The sequence below is a fragment of the Panthera pardus genome, unplaced genomic scaffold, assembly GCF_024362965.1.
Source record: "Panthera pardus isolate Hobbes unplaced genomic scaffold, ASM2436296v1 HiC_scaffold_17, whole genome shotgun sequence".
Taxonomy (NCBI): Eukaryota; Metazoa; Chordata; class Mammalia; order Carnivora; family Felidae; genus Panthera; species Panthera pardus.
In genome coordinates, this window is record NW_026526732.1 from 128793258 (window position 1) to 128814452 (window position 21195).

Below are 21195 nucleotides of genomic sequence, written 5' to 3' on the forward strand. Positions count from 1 at the left end.
TTGGTTATACAGGCCATTTGTGTCCATCACTCACGTCACAGATGCAATCATTCTTTTGGGTTGCATGATGCCTGTTTTAGTAGCTTCCAAAACAACTAATCCTTTGATGTTAAATTAAAGAAAATTAATTTCTCATTGGAGTTCCCTGAGAAAGGGAACTTTGTTTCTTTTTGCAAAGGAATATTAATAATAATTTTAAAACTATTATTCTGGAGTAGACCATTGTGGTAGAATCCCATGGTGTTGCAAGCCCTAAAGAATTGTCTGAGGCTGCCACCCTCAGAAGGGAGTTGTGCTGGCCTTGACTGTCCCTGGTCTGCCCAGGAGACTGAGTGCATGAGCAGGAGGAGAGAGTGACCCACAGGGGAGGGGCGCTCACAGTGCCAGAGGACCAGCCATCCCCACAGACAGCTCCCTTTGCCTCTGCTCTACAAACACCTCTTGGCTCCCCAGAAGGCACACAACACTAATGCCCTTATAAATAGGCTCCCCCGACTTGGGGAGTTAGCAGTTTCAAGAAATCCAATGGAAGAAACAGCCAGTGTTGCAATCCTGGCAAACGCTCTTGGGCTTTCTCTCTCTCTCTCCCTCTCTCTCTCTTTTTTTTTTCCTTTCCCCGTTTTAACTGTTAAAATTCATCTCCGACATCGCACACACGAATGAAATCAACAGTCTCTTATCAGATCCCAAATCTGTCAGCGATGTCTACCAGCCGCCTGGAGCCAAAAGCCTCTTAGCACATGTGTGACTTGAGCTGAAAAGGGGCTGGGACAACAGTGCAGGCAGTTTTGTTCTGGCACCCTCGTTCCCAAACATTTGCTCATTTAGAGCACGGCAAGCAGCGATGCCTGCATTCTCATCTATCTCAGTTCCATGGGCTTCCAGACATGGTTCAAGCATCTCCCTGGCATGCATTAGGGTCTGCTTTCTGCAGGCACCAGTCACCAGCCCATGGCTGTTTGACCAGTGGCCAAACTCAGTGCTCTCTCCCAGCCCTAGGATGCTAGCCCAGGTCTCCCCAGGGTGGGAAGAGCTGGGGGTACTGCCTGGGAGGAACAGGTGTCTGAGTGGATTGGGCTGAACCCTGGGTCTGGGTTCACCCCCCACTCACCCTGGCCCAGTGCTTTCAGGACTTGGGTGCTTTGTATGGTAAGTTCACGGGCAGCTCCGGGAGTGCTGGACTCCAGGAAGATCCCATTACTCCTCTCTCTAAGACCCACCTTTTCCCACGATTTCTGCTGGAGAGAGACATGAGACTTAACAGAACATAAGTTTCCTGAGAATAAAGTGTGGGGTTAATCCATCTATGTATTCCTGGGTCTGGCACCTAAACACCAATATTAATAACAACCATTCATGGGGCATCTACCAAGTGTCAGTTACTTTATATAGATCTTCTTACAGATATTAATATAGTTTTTAAGCAGATGAGTAGAATAAGCTAGAAAGTTAAGGAAATTTTCTGAGGTAGTGAAAGTGGCAAAGCCTCTATACATTTCCCCTTGACTTTTTATTATAATGATTGATGAATAAATACATCGAATGGATGTGTGGATGAATGAATGAATGACAGAGTGAGTGAATGAATAAATCTGTTATATTCAGTGAGTGAATGAATAAATCTGTTCTATTAAACAATCTATGTGTCTGTCTGCCTGTCTGAAGACAGGGAGAGAACATGACCTAAAGGATGAACTTGGGTCTGTGTAACAAAGGTAGGGTACCCCACCAGCTCTGCCCCAGTGAAGACCCTGCCCCTAGGTTTCTAGGTGGGGAGGTGGGTGAGCTCAGACTCATGGGCAGTAGACTCACGCTCTGTGCTCAGCGTGGAGCCTGCTTAAGATTATCTCTCTGCCCCTCCCCTCATACACATGCAACTCCTTCCTCTGCGCCCCAGGCAGGGCCACATGGGAAGCACCAGCATTGGTCAGGAAGCAGAACAAATGGGAGAAAAGTATGGGCCAGAGTCTTTATTGTGGTTTCCTTGGGCTAGAACTGGCAAATCAAGGTGGGCAGGCTTCAGATTGGCTATTTTAAATAATTCAGCTCTGGGACATATGGGCTCTCCCTAGTAGTCTGGTACTTGGCTCTGGGGTGATTAGGGCAGGTGGACAGTGGCCGGCAGTGAAAAAGTCCATGGAGGGTGTCGTTGGGGTGTTCCTGGATTGGTTTGTTTGTATTTGAAAGGTGAACCCTGAAGGGGGAGTGCTATCTCCAGGAGTTAACTAACCCTGGGAGGGGCAGTTCCTCCAGGGTCAGCACATCCCGAAGATGTCAAAACGTCAGAATATAGAAAATGAAAGACAGTTGGGGTGCCTGGGTGGCTTCAACTCTTGATTTTGGCTCAGGTAATGATCTCATAGTGGTGAGATTGAGCCCTGCATTGGGCTCTGTGCTCAGCGTGGAGCCTGCTTAAGATTATCTCTCTGCCCCTCCCCTCATACACATGCGCATGTGTGCTCTCTCTCTGTCTCAATCTGTCTCTCGCAAAAAAGAAAAGAAAATGAAAGAGAGTGAATGCACTGAAGCTCCTGAGGACCCATCAGGGCAGAGGTCTGCTTTGAATGCTGGATAGCCAAAAAGATATAATAATGTTAACATGTTAAAAAATATAAACTATATCCAGGCTAACTCCCTTTCTAGATAGAAATCCAGAAAGATTATGCTTCTGTGGTCATCCATGGAGACATCCCATCATCACCTTCACCTTTTATCAATTCTGTTACCATTTAAGGGGGGACATTAAGTGCCAATACTATAGCAGATACTGCATGGTTGGTCCCACCCCTACCACCTCCCCAGCCACACCTTGGCCATCTTCCTGGGCTCCAATTCTTCCAGCATACCAGGCTCCTCCTTGGCCTCTTTTGCAAATGCCCATCCTTCTGCCTGAAGTGCCCTTTGGCCTGCCCACTACTCCACCTAGCCTATATATACATATATATAAAATATCTCTCTATTGTATCTCTCTCTCTCTCTCTCTCTCTCTCTCTCTCTGTGTGTGTGTGTGTGTGTGTGTGTGTATAGGGAGGGAGAGAGAGAGAGGGATTATAATGAGTTGGCTTACACAATAATTGCCGTGGAGAAGTCCCAAGATCTGTAGCTGGCAGGGTGGAGACAGGAGAGAGCCAGTGGTAGGATTTTTGCTTGGAAGACAGGAGAAGACTGATGCTCCAGCTCAGTCAGTCAGGCAGGAGCTTGACCTCTTATTCAGCCTTTTTGCTCTATTCAGGTCTTCAGTGGATTGGATGAAGCCCACCCACGTTAAGAAGAGTAATCTAGGGGCGCCTGGGTGGCTCAGTCGGTTAAGCGTCTGACTTCAGCTCAGGTCATGATCTCACCGTCCGTGAGTTCGAGCCCCACGGGGCTCTGGGCTGATGGCCCAGAGCCTGGAGCCTGCTTCCGATTCTGTGTCTCCCACTCTCTCTGCTCCTCCCCCGTTCATGCTCTGTCTCTCTCTGTCTCAAAAATAAATAAACGTTAAAAAAAAAATTAAAAAAAAAAAAAAAGAAGAGTAATCTATTTACTCGGTCTACTATATCATTCATAGGTTAATTCTATCCAGAAACACCCTCAGACACACCCAGAATGATGTTAGACCCAAGATCTGGATATCCCATGGCCCAGTCAAGCAGACCCCCCACACAAAATTAACTACACTCTGTTAATGTCCTACAGACCCATAGAGCTTAAAATGTCCAGAACTGACCTCGATACCGCCCCCTGACCCAGCACGCTGCCCAAACCAGCGCCTAAAATGTCCAGAACTGACCTCGATACCGCCCCCCACCCCAGCACGCTGCCCAAACCAGCACCTAAAATGTCCAGAACTGACCTTGATACCGCCCCCCGACCCCCATCCCGGCACGCTGCCCAAACCAGAGCCTAAAATGTCCAGAACTGACCTCGATACCGCCCCCCACCCCAGCACGCTGCCCAAACCAGCGCCTAAAATGTCCAGAACTGACCTCGATACCGTCCCCCGACCCCCACCCCGGCACGCTACCCAAACCAGCGCCTAAAATGTCCAGAACTAACCTCGATACCGCCCCCCGACCCCCCCCCCCACCCCGGCACGCTGCCCAAACCAGAGCCTAAAATGTCCAGAACTGACCTCAGTACCGCCCCCCGACCCCCACCCCGGCACGCTGCCCAAACCAGCGCCATGTCCCACCTGTCACTCTGACTCCACGTCGCTCAGCACCACGCCCCACAGCCCCGCCCCTAAAGCACCTCTCGAGTGCATCTCCACCTCTCATGTTCACGGTGCCAGCCTTCTTTGGCAAGCCATCACTTGCCTGAGTTTTGGCCACTGCCTGTGTGGCCTCAGGTCTTCAGTGTTTCCTCCAATCTTGTCCCCACACTGCCACCTTTGCTGTCTTTCTGAAGTGGTATGCATTTGGCTGAGATCTGTTTGTGGCGTCCTCTTGGGATGAAATTGCACTCCTGGGCCATGTACTCTGACGGCTTGGGAGGCCTTCTTCCACTGGATCTGACCTACAATGTGGCTTGCACTCCTTGGTGGAGAACACTTAATATAAGTCACAGCCTCCAGCTCCCCACACCCAGGCACCTCCACAGGGCTCAGAACACAAAGGAAGGCTGGTCTCAGTCCTGATTATGCGGTTCGTCATGATGAACCTCAGGGAGCATGGGCAGCATTTTCCCCTGAAGAATTGTTTATTCATTCATTTATTCGTTCATTCATTTAACAAGTATTCTGAAACAGTATTTCATGACTAGTACTATTCTAGACACTGGGATATGAGGAGAAGTAACACCTGATCTGCAGTGAGGGAGTCAAGATGTGTTGTATGGAATCCAACTAACAATGCAAGGCAATGAGAGGAAAGCACAGAGGGGCACAGTCAGTCCCCATGGTTTTCTAGATCCAGGAAGCACTAATAAAAGGGGGGGGGGGGGAGGGGAGGAAGGAGGGAAAAGAGAGCACAGGAATCCTTAATATACCCAGGAGAGTGTAAAACTGATGTCCATACCAAAATCTGCACATAGATGTTTATAGCAGCTTTATTTGTAAGTGACAAAACTTGGAAGCAGTCGAGACGTCCTTCAGTAACTGAATGGATAAATGAATTCTGGTATATGCAGACAATGGGATATTATTCAGTGCTAAAAAGAAATGAGCTATCAAGCCACAAAAAGACACAAAGGAAACCAAATGCATATCACTAAGTGAAAGAAGCCAATCTGGAAAGACTACACACTGGATGATTCCAACTCTGTGAGATCCTGGAAGAGGCAAAACAATGGAGAGAGTAAAAAGGTGGGTGGTTGCCATGGGTTTCGAGGAGAGGAGGATGAACAGGTGGAACACAAGGGAGTTTTAGGGCAGTGGAAATACTCTGTAGGACACTGCAATGATGGCAATTTGTGGAAACCCACAGAAGGTACAATTCCAAGAATAAACCTTTATCTAAGGGAAACTATGGACTTCGGGTGGTTTTCACGTGTCAGTGTAGATTCATCGATTGTAACAAATGTCCCACTCTGGTGGGGGTGTTGATGGTGGGGAAGGCTGCATGTATGTGGGGGGAGGGGGTATACAGGAAATCTCTGTACTTTCCTTTCGACTTTGCTGTGAACCTAAAACTGTTCTTAAAAAATAAACCCTATTTTTAAAAAAGAAGAAGAAAAAGAAAAGGTGGGAGGGAGGATGGGTTCTGCAGGAAATTTCTCTAAGATTCTGAAATCCTTTTCCCTCCCTTTTCTGAAATGCAATGACACTTACCAGCCACGAGCTTGCCTGCCTCTTGGTCCCCAGTTATGGAGATGACAGTGGTCTGTGATATGTGCCTCTGACTCAGTCACCTGGCCTGATGTCTGAATCCCCTGAAAGCTGTTCCCTGGTCCTATATTCTCTCTGGCAGGCACCCAAAAGTCTCTGCTCCCTGTCGTACTAGAGTTTCTCCCCAGGCCCCACCAGAAGTAAGCGGACCCCTCAGCATCTCTAAGCAGGCATCTGGGGCTTCACTGTGTCTCTCTACTCTGCAGGGACTTCTGGGGCTCCAGCTTTTCCCAATTGTCAGCTTCCTCTGGGCTTCTTTCCCTATATCCCTATAGGTTCTGCTTTTTTTTTTTTCAACCTCTTTTGACAATGACCCTGCCTCCATCTTCTGGAAAGAGCCTTGTAAAATCTGAGCTCAGCCCAGATCCCCTTAGGGTCAACAGGGATGTCTTCTGTGGCCTTGGGAGGGACTGTGTGTGGGCTGGATGGATGGGTTTTACTCCCCTTGGATTTGACTATTAAGAGTTTAAATTTGATCTTCTCAATGTAATTCTTCATGTATTCCTTCTTTTTAACATATTTTTATATATCCTTATATATAATTCTTACATATTTTTATATGCTTTTCTTTCCCCCTGAAGTCTAATGTATATGTTCAGCCCTAAGAATTCTCTGATGGCATTCTCCTTTCTACCAAGACTCCTACTGATTCTTCTAAGATCAAAAGTTAATTCAGATAGGAGCTCCCCTTAATGCTTCCTTTTTGCTTTTCATTGCATGGCTAATTCAAAATTTATGTGAAAATATTGTGAAAATTTTTAATGTTTATTTATTTATTTTGAGAGAGAGAGAGAGAGAGAGAACTCAAGCAGGGGAGGGGCAGAGAGAAAGGGAGAGAGTGAGAATCTCAAGCAGGCTCTGCACTGCCAACACAGAGCCCAGTGCAGAGCTCCATCCCATGAACCATGAGATCAAGCCCTCAGCCGAAATCTATTCAGCCACCGAGGCACTCTGAAAATATTGTGAAATCTTTAACAGGAAAATACTACCATGAAGTCAGACCTTATAATCACCACACTTTTCTTTTTTTTTTTTTTTTCATTTTTTTTAATCTTTATTTTTGAGAGAGAGAGACAGCATGTGAGCAGGGGAGGAGCAGAGAGAGAGGGAGACACAGAATCTGAAGCAGGTTCCAGGCTCTGAGCTGTCAGCACAGAGCCTGATGCAGGGCTTGAACTCACAAACCGTGAGATCATGACCTGAGCCGAAGTCAGACACTCAACCAACTGAGCCACCCAGACGCCCCATCACCACACTTTTCTTTACACTGTTACTACATATGCATGCATCTCTACATGCCACATGGTATTGTTTTTTTCATGTCATCTTTATTGTAAATGAATCTCCATACCTGTATTCTTATGCACTTGCTTTTCTGAACTCAACATTACATTTTTTTATATTCAGGCATGTTAATATATAGAACACCAGCTCATGCATTTTCACTAATGCCTAGTACTTCCTTATATAATTATATCACAACTGATATACCCATTGTTCTGCTGATGAGCATTGTAAATGACTCGTTTTGGGTTTTGTTTTGTTTTTTTTTTTTTTTTTTGGTTTGGTTTGGTTGTTTTGGAATTCAAAGAATGCTGCTATGAACATTCTAGAATAAACCTTCTCTTCTATTTCAGTGTGGTGCATTATCCAAGAAAATTTTTTAATGTGAAACCATCTTTGGATTCTTAGGTGAAACGCAACTTGGTTACAATGTATTTTTATTTTTATAGATCACTGGATTTGGTTTGAAACTTTAACACAGATGCCTGCGGTTGCAGGTGCCAGGTGGCCGTTCCCAGGGTCAGGATAATCCTCCAAGAGCCTTGTATAATTTGGGGAGGGGAGCACAGTATAACCAACTCCTTCGGGACTGTTCCAACCACACCTCCCACGGTGCACGCCTCCTCCTCAGAGACATGCTCCACTCTGCTCCAGGCCCCTGGCTGATGTTCATTCTCTAGTTTGGGAACAGAGTAAAATGACAGCTGCCACATCGAGGTCCCTCTCCTCCCAGCTGGGTCCATTGCCAGGGTACCTGCCTCTCCTCCTGTCCCTTCACTGAGTCTCTAGGCCATTTGCTGCAAAATCCCACCTGGTGTCTACTACACTCACCTCGCCACCTCCAGGGCAGCTGGAGAAAGTGTCACCTACATGGCCAGGTGCTGCTTGGCAGGTAGAGGTTGTTAATGCTGGGGGACTCAACCTGTAAAAGAGACACATCCCATCTCACTGAGAGATGACAGAACACTTCAATAAGTACGTTTTCTTTCTGAGGACATAGGGACTTGCAAGGGAGCTAATGTAGTGGAGTCTATTTTGAGAAACTGGGGGAGGGGGAGGGGAGTGGGCTTCCAGGGTCTGCCTCTTTTACTCTCCCCTCTTTAAACAAATTGGCAACAATTGTGCTTCATGCTGTAGGGGGAGCGTGCAGTAGTGTCCACCACCAGAGGAACTCCCTTCTGATTTTTATTATTTTGTGGGAAACCCTAATTACTTGGGGAAAGGGAATTCAGAGCACCCTGAAGAAATGCCAAGGTAGAAAGAACCACGCAGGATTAAAAGAAATGCCCTTGGCACATCTGCTATTGACAAAGCCAGGCGTGCATCTCAGAGAGGAGAATAAACCCCAGAAAGGGAAGAGCCACAGTGGGTGTCCAGCCCGATAGGCCCATAGAGAGACGCACGGGGTTTCTTTGCCCCTGGCATGGCACAGGACCAGCAGCAGCCAGATGCTGTCCATTGTCCTGTCCACAGCAGCCTGGGCGTGCAGGCCCCCGGGTGCCAGACAGACACCCCTGGGCCAGTCAGCATTTTGCTCAACCCTGAAGCCGGGGAGGGGAGAGGCCCTGGGAACAAGCCCAGTTACACTTTTCAGCTGCCTGAGTGGAGATTCAGAATTAGGAATGCACCATAGAAAATGTGACGTGATATATATTTTTGCACACTCAGGCTGTGGGCCACGAGTCACACTTGCCACACCTTGTTAAGTGGTGAATCCTGTCATTCTGTGTGTCATTAGTCCAGAGCCATAACTAAGGCTGTGGCTGGTTTGTGGCTGCAAGATGTAGACAAGTCACCTGGGGGAAAGCAGCAGAGCCCCGAATTCCCATCCTGCAAACTCACACCCAAGGACCAGTAGTGACCCACCTAGAGATCCAGCTCTCAGGCTCTGCGAGGCTTTTCAGGCTGTGAAAAGCCAGTGGGGACGTGGAAAATCCAGTGAGGAGCAGGGTGGTAGAGGCTCTAGAGCTTTCCATGAACAGCCAGGAGCAACATATTCTCAGGCCCTGAGAATCCCCACAAGTAATGAGTCAGGCAGCAGTGGGGTCTTGCGGGGGATCGGGCATGTGTGTTTGAGACCCTTCAGTTTCTCCATGACCATGATAATCATACTATTATGCCTCCAGGGTGTTTCCTGTTGGGACCCCTGTGAGTTCGTGTGGCAGGGACATTTGAAACTCCACAGGCTGAATGTAATTAGATGCAATGGAACACGCTGGTGGTTCTATTTTATTAAAGAAAAATGGAAATAAATTCACCTCAGAGGAAAGATCAAACCATGAAGTCATACAGAAAAAGGAACGGACCAGAAGGTTCTCTGCGTTGTGCTTGGCGCTGGTTCTTCGGGTTAACAGACTGTCTTTTAAAGCCACTTTCTTTTTTCTCTCTTTTTTTGAACTAATTCTATCCAACCATCCAGCACAGATTCAGAACTGTTAACCTGGAAAAGAGGGGACATGTGGAGGTCGCCTTGGTAACTAGCGCCTGTGCAGTCTGTAGCTCCTGCCCCTGGCAGATCGGAACAGAGTCTGAATTGATCTTGCTGCTCAGCTCTTGCCCTCTTTGCCTGGAGGCATCAAGCAAGGTTTAGAAAGATGAGCACCAAACACCCCCATGTTCAGAGGACCATCTCTGCCTGGCGACACAGCCCCTGCTTCTCCCTCAGGATTTCAACTTCGCTCATTAGTGTCGGTGGCAAATCTGCCTTTTTTTCCCCTATGTTATTCTCAAGTCTCTGTTTAGATCATCAGAAATATTTTTTGATGTAAAATAGTACCCTTTGACCCAGAATCTAGTGAAATGAACTAATCCACAAGATGGAAAAGGCTGTATGCCTGAAGATGTTCACTGCAGCATTTTTTATAAGAGTGACAGATAGCAACTTACATATACAGAATAGGAGGGGGATTATATACCTTGTAGTATATATATGAGAAATATGCAATTATGCAGTCAACAAATTATAACTATGTGGCAACAGGATAAAATACATCTCACAATCCTAAACTTGAAAAGACTACAACATTATACATTAGTTGGTTATATCTATAGATATAGATATAGATATAGATATAGATATAGATATATGCACAGGACAAAGGACTAGAAAAGAATGCACAAGAGTATTTGTTGTTGTTTTAGATGGGTGACTTCAGGCATGATTTTCCCTCGCTTTCGTAATTAATAAAATGAATAGCATTCTTAACTTCTCCAAATATAAACCAGTATCATAGTTATTTTAAAAGGCCTCTCACCAGTTTTTTTTTTTTTTTAAACTAAACCTGTTAGGTATGGGGCCAAGTAAGTCAAGAAAGATTAAAAGCTGAACTTTTTCAAATTTGCAAGAAGATCTCTTTTCACCTGAGCAATAAATCTGTTATTCTCCTTATTCCTGTTTTGTTTCTGTTTTTTTTTAGGCAAAATGCTTATTTTTCTTATCTATTCATTTTATTTAACACTGTCTCTCATGCTACCTTTGGACCTCTATTGTCACATCAGTGATGGCCCCTGTTTCCTCAACTGCAGGCTCCAAAAACCATTGCATGTTAAGACAGAAGGGATGTTAGAATTCATTTCCCTAGTGTTCCTCAAACTGGGGTCAATTGTGGGAGGAGAGAGAGAGGACCCTGTTTTCACTTCTTCAGTTTACTCTGCGTTGATCACTATATAATATGCTATAAGCATATTTGTGCTATAAGCATAAAGCATTTCTATTTAGTTTTATGTTATACATATTTAAGTGTTATTACAATAGAAATATTTTCAGTCAACACTGGGGAGCATGAATGTTTTCTTTCTTTTTTTCTTTATGAGGGGCAAGTCCTCATTAAGCCTTCCCCTGTCTTCAAGTGATAAGGACCCTGAGTGCAAGGGAGGAGAATAACTGGGTCCTGTTCCCTCTGGAGTGGGGACACTAAGACCTGTTCAGTGCTTAACTATCCCATGCAGGGTTTAGAAGTGCCAGCTGGGATTGGCCTATCAGACTCTACATCACAGATCTGAGAGCTCAGTGAGGGTTGTGGCTTTATGGTGATGGAATTTCCATAACCAGCCTAGACCTCTGCTGTGACCTCTAGATTTACCTACTGGGCTACACACCTGACATCTCTTCTTGGACATCTTAAACTTGACACAGGTCAAACAGAACACTTAGTCCTTCCCACTGACAAGGATCCCCTCCTTTACCAAATTGTAGTTAGGCTTCTCTGAACTTTCTTCTCAACTTCCTTGGCCTTGGCTGGTTGCCCTTGGTTTGTGAGCCCAGAATAGCAAGAAGTTTTCCAACTCATTCAGCAAGAATCCTCCTACCCTTGACACCTAATCAAGTTCCTCTTAATAATTTTCTACAAACTGACCCCCTTGCCCTGTTTATCAGATGTAAATCACCAGTTACCCTATTGTATTGGAGTTGAATTTAACCCCTCTCCACCATTGCAATAGTCTTGAATAAAGTTCCCCTGCTTGTTTAAGTCTGTCCGGTACAGTTTCTCTTGGACACCTCCAATACTCCCCAAACATGTATACTTCCGGTTTTCTCTACCAGCCACCCAGCTGCTTGAGCCATGAAACCCAGGGGCCATCCCTGATGCCACCCCTCCCCCTGTTCTTTGCATCCAAGCAATCCATCTTGAATCCCTTCTCTCTCCCTCTCTCTCTCTCCCTCTCTCCCTACCCTAGTCCCAGGTACTATGATCTCCAGCCTATACACCTGAAACCTCTAGCTGGTCTCCCAATTCTAGTTTGGCTCCCTGAAATCCATTCTATACAAGGCAGCAAAAGCAAACTTCTTATAGGATAAATGAGATCATGGCTCTCTCCTGCTCAGACCTTCGAAGAGCTTTTCATTTCTGTGAGATTGTAAACCAGGCTCCTCACCTGACTGCAAAGCCTTATGAGATTAGCCCAAGCCCCCCTTCTTGGCCTCATCTGATTGTTATATATTTACGTGTCTGCCGATCTGTCTTTGTGTTTCCTTCCCACTAGAATGTAAGTGCCGTGAGGGTAGAGCCATGTCATTCTTGTTTGCTGTCATCTTTACATACCTATGACCATGCCTGGCTTGTGTTCACTCTCAACCACAATTTGTTAAATGACCTAATTTAACCTTGGGTTGAAATTGACTTTCAGAGAACCCCTTTAGTCACCTATTCCACATGACACTCATGTACAAACCAAGAGCCTAGTCTTCCTGATGGGTCCCAGGGTCTCGTCTGCTCCAAACAGCTCCTGTGTGTCCACCTTGCCACAGCCAAATGCAGGCTGGTTTGTAGCAGAGAAACACATATCTTTTATGTTAGCCTGAAAGTAGGACTGAATGTCCTTATATTCTGTGTCACAAAGTGGGAAGGGGGGGGGTCACATGACATTGACATTGTGTGGGCTGTGGGCAGGTGACCTTGTTCCATAGTCCACTGTAAACCATGAGTTCTGAGAACTTGAAATGCATCCAAAGTGGAGCACCTGGATGGCTCAGTCAGTTGAGCATCTGACTCTTGGTTTCAGCTCAGATCAGGATCTCATAGTTAGTGAGTTCGAGGCCCACATCGGGCTCGGTGCTGACAGTGTGGATCCTGCTTAGGATTCTCTCCTCCCTCTCTCTCTGCCCCTACCCCTACTTCTCTCTCTTAAATAAATAAACTTAAAAAATGATTCTTAAAAAAAAGAAATGCATCCAAAGTGATATTTGAGGAATTTTATATATCTTCAGTCCAACTGCAAAGAATTTCTATATTTTATTTCCATTGAGAAAGGTCAGTAGGAATAAAATTAAGCATAAAAAATTCTTTTTTTTTCTCCAGCTTGTAACTAAAAGGCTTTGCAGGTAGGCAATAGATTTTGCTGAAAGTGGTTGTTTTATGGATGTCTGGTCTCTGGGATCCCCTGCTCATCTCTGGGATTCCCTAGCATACCTCACCAGAAGTGGGGAGAGATATCCTCAAGAAATTCTCATGGCTTCAAAGCATGGCCTTGCTCTTTTCAGGTTAAACAGTTTCAAATGTGGTTACATCAAGCTTATTCAACAGATAACAGGACAGAGGGGACAAGGGCTGGGTGAGGTCTTTGAATAGGCAAAGTCCTTGGGTAGTCGTGTGCACAACTGGTCTACACAACTAACAGGGGTATGGGTGCTGACATGCATGGGGGGCAGACAAGGCACTGGGAGCTTGAAGATACTCTCTTCTTGTTGTTTCCACGTTCCAAGTTAATTGGGAATTGAGGTTAGGTCCCGAGTGCATGTAGGGGGAAGGGGGTGTTGGAGGCTTCAGGAGAGACAATGACTATGACTATGTGAAATGACTATGTAGGATAGGGAAGAATGCTGACTGACAATGTGTAGTAGAATCTGGCAGTGCTGAGGGGTGCATGAGGTCTATGGTCATGAATTTCGAGTGATGCTTGTCTGTACTGGTTGGCCTTTTCTTCCAGGAACAGAAAGTTGTTTGGGCGTGTGTACAGAATAGGTGGAGAGATGCCGACGAGCAGGCGAGGGGTTTTGCCAAGCAAGTGTGATGAAGACAGGGAGGGCAACCAAGTTATAAATATTTGTCAGTGAGTGATTAAAATAATGGAATATGGGGTGTTTCCACTGTAAGTTTTTTTTGTGCCATTCGATTAGTTACCGTGTCCATAATTGCTAATATTTCTTAATTAGAAAAGAAAAGAGTAAAGTAGATGTCAGTCAGATTAAGAACGAGTCAGTCCAGGGAGGTACGTACTGAGGCGATCTCCAGTCCAACCTCCACTTCTGTCAGGTGCTGGTCCCATCTCTCTCCTCCTTGGGGTACAAGTATCACCGACACAAGGATTGAGGGGCCCACTCTAGGGTCTCCTGGGCCTCTGAATGGGTTTATTGCCAGAGTGTATCTGGCTCTCTAGGGCCTGGATCCCACTCTTCTTAAGATCAAGTCCACTCTTCACTCTTTCTGAAGTAAAATATGAGTCAATACACCAAAGGTAGGAGGCTCAGGAGACTTTCTATCTGACAGGGACTGAATTGTATCCCCCCCCCCCCCCAAATTAATATGAATCCTAACCTTTAGTACCTCAGCTGACCATATGTGGAGATAGGGTCTCTAAAGAGGTAATGAAGGTAAAATGAGGTCATTGGGATGGGCCCTAATCCAATCTGACTGGTGTCTTCATAAGAAGAGGGGATCAGAATGCTGACACATACCCACACTGAGGGAAGATTGTTTGAAGACACAGGGAGAAGACGACCATGTACAAGCCAGGGAGAGAGGCCTCAGAAGGAACCAACCAGCCTCCAGAACTCTTATTTTAGCCACCCAGTCTATGGTACTCTGTCCTAGCCACCTGTGAAAACTAATATACCATCCAAACTAGGTGGACTGTCTTCTAGAAGATTACCTAACTATGTCAAATATTTCAAAACTGTTTTTATGAAATACAAGCTGAAATGTTTCAGCAGTGTCTCCTCCTTTGCACACTTAGATGTAAGTGAATTACTGGCCCATGTCTTTGTAGGTTTAAGCATACGACATCCAGTTTATTTCATATGTGTTTACTTTTGCCTCACTGAATTCTTTCGTTATTTACATTAAGTCCCAAAATGAGTTCTTCATCTAATGTTAAGGAAAGATTAAAATCATTTCATCAGGTAAGTAAATAAGTAAATCAGATGAAGCCCCACTGACATTGGAAGTCATCATGTTGGGGTCAAGTTTGTCCCATTCAGAGTGATAGTATACATATGGAATGGCATAAACGAGATGTATTACTAACAGTGCGTGCGTGTGTGTGTGTGTGTGTGTACTTATGTATAAACTCTGGAAAGATTTAAAAAAAACCCAACTATGTGAACATGCTGGAGAGTGGATAGAAACAGGCAGAAACTGGAAGGGCACTGCCTCTGGGTAGAATGGGCATTTGTCTGGCTCTCAGCAGGACACTCCCTGGTTGGCAGGAAGAATAGCTGGAGCCGAGGCAGAAAACCCAGTCTTATTGCCTACTCCCTCAGAGCAGGGAGAAGGGCTGCCTGAGCTGCTAGAAAACAAAGGGAGAAATGCCAGATATGAGGAAGCCAGTGAGGGGAACCCTGACATCTGCATATAAACTGCCCCCAGGTCCATGGCTGTCCTCTGAACTGAGCTTGCATGGAAAAGAATCCAGAGAACCTGGGAGGAGGAGGCGTGGAGTATAGGGTGGGGGTAGGGAAGGGCGGGCATAAAGGAGAAGACAGGATGGTGCAGCCAATGTGGAAAACAGTATGGAGGTTCCTCAAAAAATTAAAAATAGAACTACCGTATCATCCGGTAATTCCACTACTGGGTACCTCCCCAAAGACTGTGAAAATACTAATCTGAAAAGTTATATGCACCCCCATGTTTATTGCAGCATTATTTTTACCACAGCCAAATTATGGAAACAGCCCAAGTGTCTATCAATAGATGAATGGATGAAGAAGTGTGGTATATGATACACACACACACACACACACACACACACACAGAGAAATATATACACAATGGAATATTAGCCATAAAAAGAATGAAATCTTGCCATTTGCAATGACATGGATAGAGGGTATAATGCTAAGTCAATTAGAGAAAGACAAATACTGTATGATTTCACATAAAGGTGGAATTTAAGAAATAAAACAAACTAACAAAGAAAAAAAAGAGACAAACCAAAAAAATAGACTCTTAACTGTAGAAAACAAACTGGATGAAATAGGTTAAGGGGATTAAGAGTACATTTCCCGGGGTGGGGGAGAAGGAAAAAAAAAAAAAAGAATACATTTCCCATGATGAGCACTGAGTGATGTACAGAATTGTTGAATCAATATATTATACACCTAAACTCAGTATACATTGTATGTTAACTATACTGTAATTAAAGTTTTTAAAAAAGAAGACTTAGGAGGTGTCAAAAGTTGAGCTCTTGGGGAGCATGTTCTTCCAACTACAGTGGAATTAATCTAGAAACCAACATTTTGAAAATCCCCAAATAGCTTCAATGGACCTTATTGGCACAATTGATGAATTTTGAATATGGACAGATTAGGCAATAATATTTATCCATGTGGAATTTCCAGATTTGTACAATTAGGCTGTGGTTATACAAAAGATGGTCCCTGTTCTTGAGAAATATCTGCTGGATATTTATAGCAAGACGGAACCGTATGGGGGAGAGAGGAGGATAAAGCCAATGGGATCCATGGGAACAAGTAGTAAATCTGAGGAAAGGTATACAGGAGTTCCTTGTACTATTTTTGCAACTTTTATGGAAGTTTAAAATTATATCAATAGAAAAACATTTAAAAACCTAATTCTGATCCTATCCATCTCTTTTGCTTCCATTTCCCTCTTGAAAAGTCTGTATTAGACATCTGAGGCAAGCCTTTCCATCACATGTGTTGTTTCTTCCCTACTTGAGCGGGGAATCGGCAAGGTTGGGACTGTGCCCAAACAGCAGGCAAGGGTTTTGTCTCCCAGCATCTGGTTGCCCTCAGCCGGCCCCACTTCCAGGCACCAGCTCACTGTTGTTTGGCTTTTAAGTAGCCAGGCCCCTGTGTTCAACTGCAAAGCTAATCACAGAAAGCCAGCAGCAGGGATTAGTGTCCACTAGATAAATGACCAGCAGCTATTGTCATATTGTTCAAAGGGTAGAAACCTCTAGATAGGAAAGGTGAAGAACAATTGTGTCTGAATAATGAATTTGTGGGTGGTGGGGTGTGAGAGAGTATTCAGAGAAGGATGAAGAGGGAAGGGAAAGGTTGCTTTAGCCCGTATCTCACAGGAGGGAAGAAAGGAGGGCCAGCATTTCTGGCGCATTCCCCACACGCCAGGCTCTATAAGCTCTGTTGCCTCTGAAGTAGACAAGAGCTCTGTGCACTTGTCCTTCTGAACCACCTTTCACTGCTTTCCCATGTCTGGGAGAAGTTCCCCCTGTTGTGTCTATGTGGGCTGACTCGTCCCACAAGAGAATGTGAGGATGCCAGAACCTGTCTACCTCAGTCTTCCTTGCAGTGTCATGGGGACTGTGACCCAGTCCCCCAGTCAGATGCACCAGCCTGGAGTCTCAGGGACCCGAGGCCAGAGTGGCTGCAGGAGACAGAGACCCTGGGCAAAAGGGCAATGTCTGTGTGGTGGTGGCGTCCTCACAGTGAGGTTAGAGGTGTGGCTCCCACACTCTTTGCCTTTCACCCAGCACCTCCCCCCACCCCTGTCACACCTCTGTATGTACTCTTTTTTTATTGTGGTAAAATACACACAATACAAAGTTTACTATCAAAACCATTTTTTTTTTGAGAAAAAGAAAGAGAGTTCATAAGCAGAGTAAGAGCAGAGGGAGAGAGAATCTTAAGCAGACCCCATGCCCAGCGAGGATCTCACAAACGTGAGGTCATTACCTGAACCAAAATCAAGAGTCAGACGCTTAACCAGCTGAGCCACCCAATCACCCAAAACCATTTTCTTTTTTTTTTTTTTTAGTTTTTTTTTTTTAACGTTTATTTATTTTTGGGACAGAGAGAGACAGAGCATGAACGGGGGAGGGGCAGAGAGAGAGGGAGACACAGAATCGGAAGCAGGCTCCAGGCTCTGAGCCATCAGCCCAGAGCCCGATGAGGGGCTCAAACTCACGAACCGTGAGATCGTGACCTGAACCGAAGTCGGACGCTCAACCGACTAAGCCACCCAGGCGCCCCAAAACCATTTTCAATTGTAGTGGCATCAATCTCTTTCTCGGTGTTATACAACCATCACCACCATCTAGTTCTAGAATTTCTTTATCGCCTCTGATGGAAACCCTATACCCATTAAGCAATTTCTTTCCACTCCTCACCTGTCCACACCCCAGCCCCTGGCAACCGCTAATCTGAATTCTGTCCCTATGGATCTGCCCATTGGATACTTCACATGAATGGAATTGTTATGTGATCTTTCATGTCTGGCTTCTGTCAATAAACACAATGCTTTCAGGGTTCACCCATGTTGTAGCGTGTTATCAGAACTTCATTCCTTTTTATGGCTGAATAATATTCTGTTGTATGTTTGTTTATTCATTCATCCACGGATAGACATTTAGATTGTTTCTAATTTTTGGCTGTTGTGAGTAGAGCTGTTGTGAATAGTCATGTAGAAGTGTTTGAACACCTGTGTTCAGTTCTTTGGAGTTTATACCTGGGAATGGAATTGCTGGGTCATATGGTTTTAACTTACAGGGGAGCAGTCCCACTTTTTCCCTCAGCATCTTTTTAATACCCTTTTTTTCCCCTCCTTGATATGAACATGGGTTTTTTTTCTGCTGCTTGTGACTAAGAACTCTGACTAATGCCTCATTCCCATCTCACTGATGGGAAAACTGAGGCTCAGGGAGATTGAGTCATCTGTCCAGGCTCCTGGCTGGTAGGTGCTTGATCCAGGCCACAAACCCTGTAACAGTGTAGTGGCAAGACTCTGGGACAATGAGATTCCCTTTGTGTCTTACTTCCTGCATGATATGGTGCAGTGGTTCCCACTAGGGGGGGTCCCTGGAGGTCAGGGTCTCCATGATTTAGTGGCAGGAGTCTAGGAGCTGTTCTGAATATTTCACAAAGCTTAATGGAAAACTCCACATTCCCACAATGAGGCTATTCAGGCTAAAATGTCAAGTTTCTTTGCTTTTGGAAGGAATTAAATCAACGTAGGGTGGTAATAAGGGTTATCTCCTGCTGATCAGCAGACTCTGGCTGGCAGTTATGCATATTTTTGATTACTTTAAAAATGGGAAAATGAATAAATTATTACTTGATAAATGCAGTTGTTTGGTAGATAAAAATTTCTTAAAACATGGGGTCCTGGGGGGAAAAAAGTCACAAATGAGTTTCTTGGTAGTAAAAAAAAAAAAAATGGTGAAAGCATTGGCCTGGTAGGAAGACATCTGAGGCTAGGCCTGTAGCTCTGGATTTGGCCTCCGTTGTACCACCAATAGTCAGGCCTCATGGAAGTGACGGAATCTATGAAGACTTCAGTTTCCGACTCTCTACCGTAAGGAGAGGCTTGCTGTGCTACCGTGGTTCTGACCTTGACAAGGAATGAGGCAATGAAGAGTGAGAGAGTTCATTTCTTCTAGGTGCCACAGCATGGTCTGGCCTCCCAAAGAAGCCAGACATGGAGCTCAGCTTCCCCCAGGATCTCAGTGTGGTCATAGACAATAGATCCAGCAGAGAAAACCTGCAGGCAAAGGACACCACCGTCTCTCTCCAGACCCCTCTCCTGTAGTATCCTCCCCACTGTTCTCAGCCCAGGGACTTTATCTCTCTTTCCCATCTCCCTTCTATGTCAACCCTCTCCACCCCTCTGCTGTGTCCCACAGGAATCACTGCCTGGCTCCTTGTGGCCATGCCCCACCTGCTTCCCTGGCCATCTTCCCAGGTCATGGATGTGTTCTCTTGCTCTTAGCCTGCAGTCATGTCACCAGAGCTCTCCAGTGCATCTCTCACCATCCTTCTTAAAACCGCGGCCCTCCAAAGGCAAGGAAATTAAAACCAGAAATAAACTATTGGGACCTCATCAAGATAAAAAGCTTCTGCACTGCAAAGGAAACAATCAACAAAACTAAAAGGCAACCTATGGAATGGGAGAAGATATTTGCAAATGACATAACAAAGGGCTAGTACCCAAAAGCTATAAAAAACTCATCAAACTCCACACCTGAAAAACAAATAATCCAGTGATGAAATGGGCAGAAAACATGAATAGACACTTCTCTAAAGAAGACATCCGGATGGTCAACAGACACATGAGAAGATGCTCAACATCACTCCTCATCAGGGAAATACAAATCAAAACCACACTCAGATACCACCTCATGCCAGTCAGAGTGGCTAAAATGAACAAATCAGGAGACTATAGATGCTGGCGAGGATGTGGAGAAACGGGAACCCTCTTGCACTGTTGGTGGGAATGCAAACTGGTGCAGCCACTCTGGAAAACAGTGTGGAAGTTCCTCAAAAAATTAAAAATATATCTACCCTATGACCCAGCAATCGCACTGCTAGGAATCTACCCAAGGGATACAGGAGTGCTGATGCATAGGGGCACATGTACCCCAATGTTTATAGCAGCACTTTCAATAATAGCCAAATTATGGAGAGAGCCTAAATGTCCATCAACAGATTAATGGATAAAGAAGATGTAGTTTATATATACAATGAAATACTACTTGGCAATGAGAAAGAATGAACTCTGGCCATTTGCAAGCAACGTGGATGGAACTGGAGGGTATTATGCTAAGTGAAATAAGTCGGTCAGAGAAAGACAGATACCATATGTTTTCACTCATATGTGGATCTTGAGAAACTTAACAGAAGTCCATGGGGGCAGGGAAGGGGGAAAAAAGTTACAAACAGAGAGGGAGGGAGGCAAACCATAAGAGACTCTTAAAAACTGAGAACAAACTGAGGGTTGATTGGGGGTGGGGAAGAGGGGAAAGTGGGTGATGGGCATTGAGGAGGGCACTTGTTGGGATGAGCATTGGGTGTTTATGGAAGCCAATTTGACAATAAAATATATTTTTAAAAAAACCCGGGGCCCTGCCACCAAAAGCCACATGAAGCCCCCCACCTGGGCCCAGCTGCTTCCCACCTCCAAGCCTTTGGATCAACCACAATTGCAATCTGGACATTAAACCTCAGAAAGTGACCAAGGGTTTAGCATTTTGATTTCTGGTGATATGCAGTCCCTGACAACAAATACGGTAAGCCCCTGTGAATCAGAACACTGGTTTCTCTGTGGTTTTGAACAAGTTCTTCCACTTTGTCTCCATACTGAATGCTCTCATCACTGGAAAGAATATTTGCCATCTACCTCACCATGAGTTATGGACATAAATAAATGAACATTTGTAAAGAGCTTAAAAGCGCTAGAAGAAAAGGCATGGGCTGTGAGTAAACACACTTCATAAAGCGTCAGCTCTGGAGGGCCATCTTTCATGTCATGAATACTGACGTCCTTGACTGATTAATCCACAAAGGGATGTTGGCCACCCTCACTGACAAACACCCCGGCAGAGGGGCGCCTGGGTGGCTCAGTTGGTTAAGCGTCTGACTGCATCTCAGGTCGAAGTCTCGCGACCTGCGAGTTCGAGCCCCACGTCAGGCT

General features: G+C 45.2%; 1 protein-coding gene across 3 annotated transcripts in view; it reads right to left on the minus strand.

Moving 5' to 3' along the window:
• The window catches only part of FARS2 (phenylalanyl-tRNA synthetase 2, mitochondrial), a 619002-nt gene that overhangs the window by 48859 nt on the left and 548948 nt on the right, over positions 1-21195 (minus strand). Inside the window, exon 7 of one of the 3 annotated variants that reach the window (XM_019419847.2) lies at positions 9282-9530. The exons of the other annotated variants lie outside the window; for them this stretch is intronic. Coding sequence (XP_019275392.1) covers positions 9494-9530 — 37 coding nt within the window. The 3' untranslated portion in view covers positions 9282-9493. Of the gene's footprint in view, positions 1-9281; positions 9531-21195 lie in introns of those variants that run through there. 3 annotated transcript variants of the gene reach the window in all.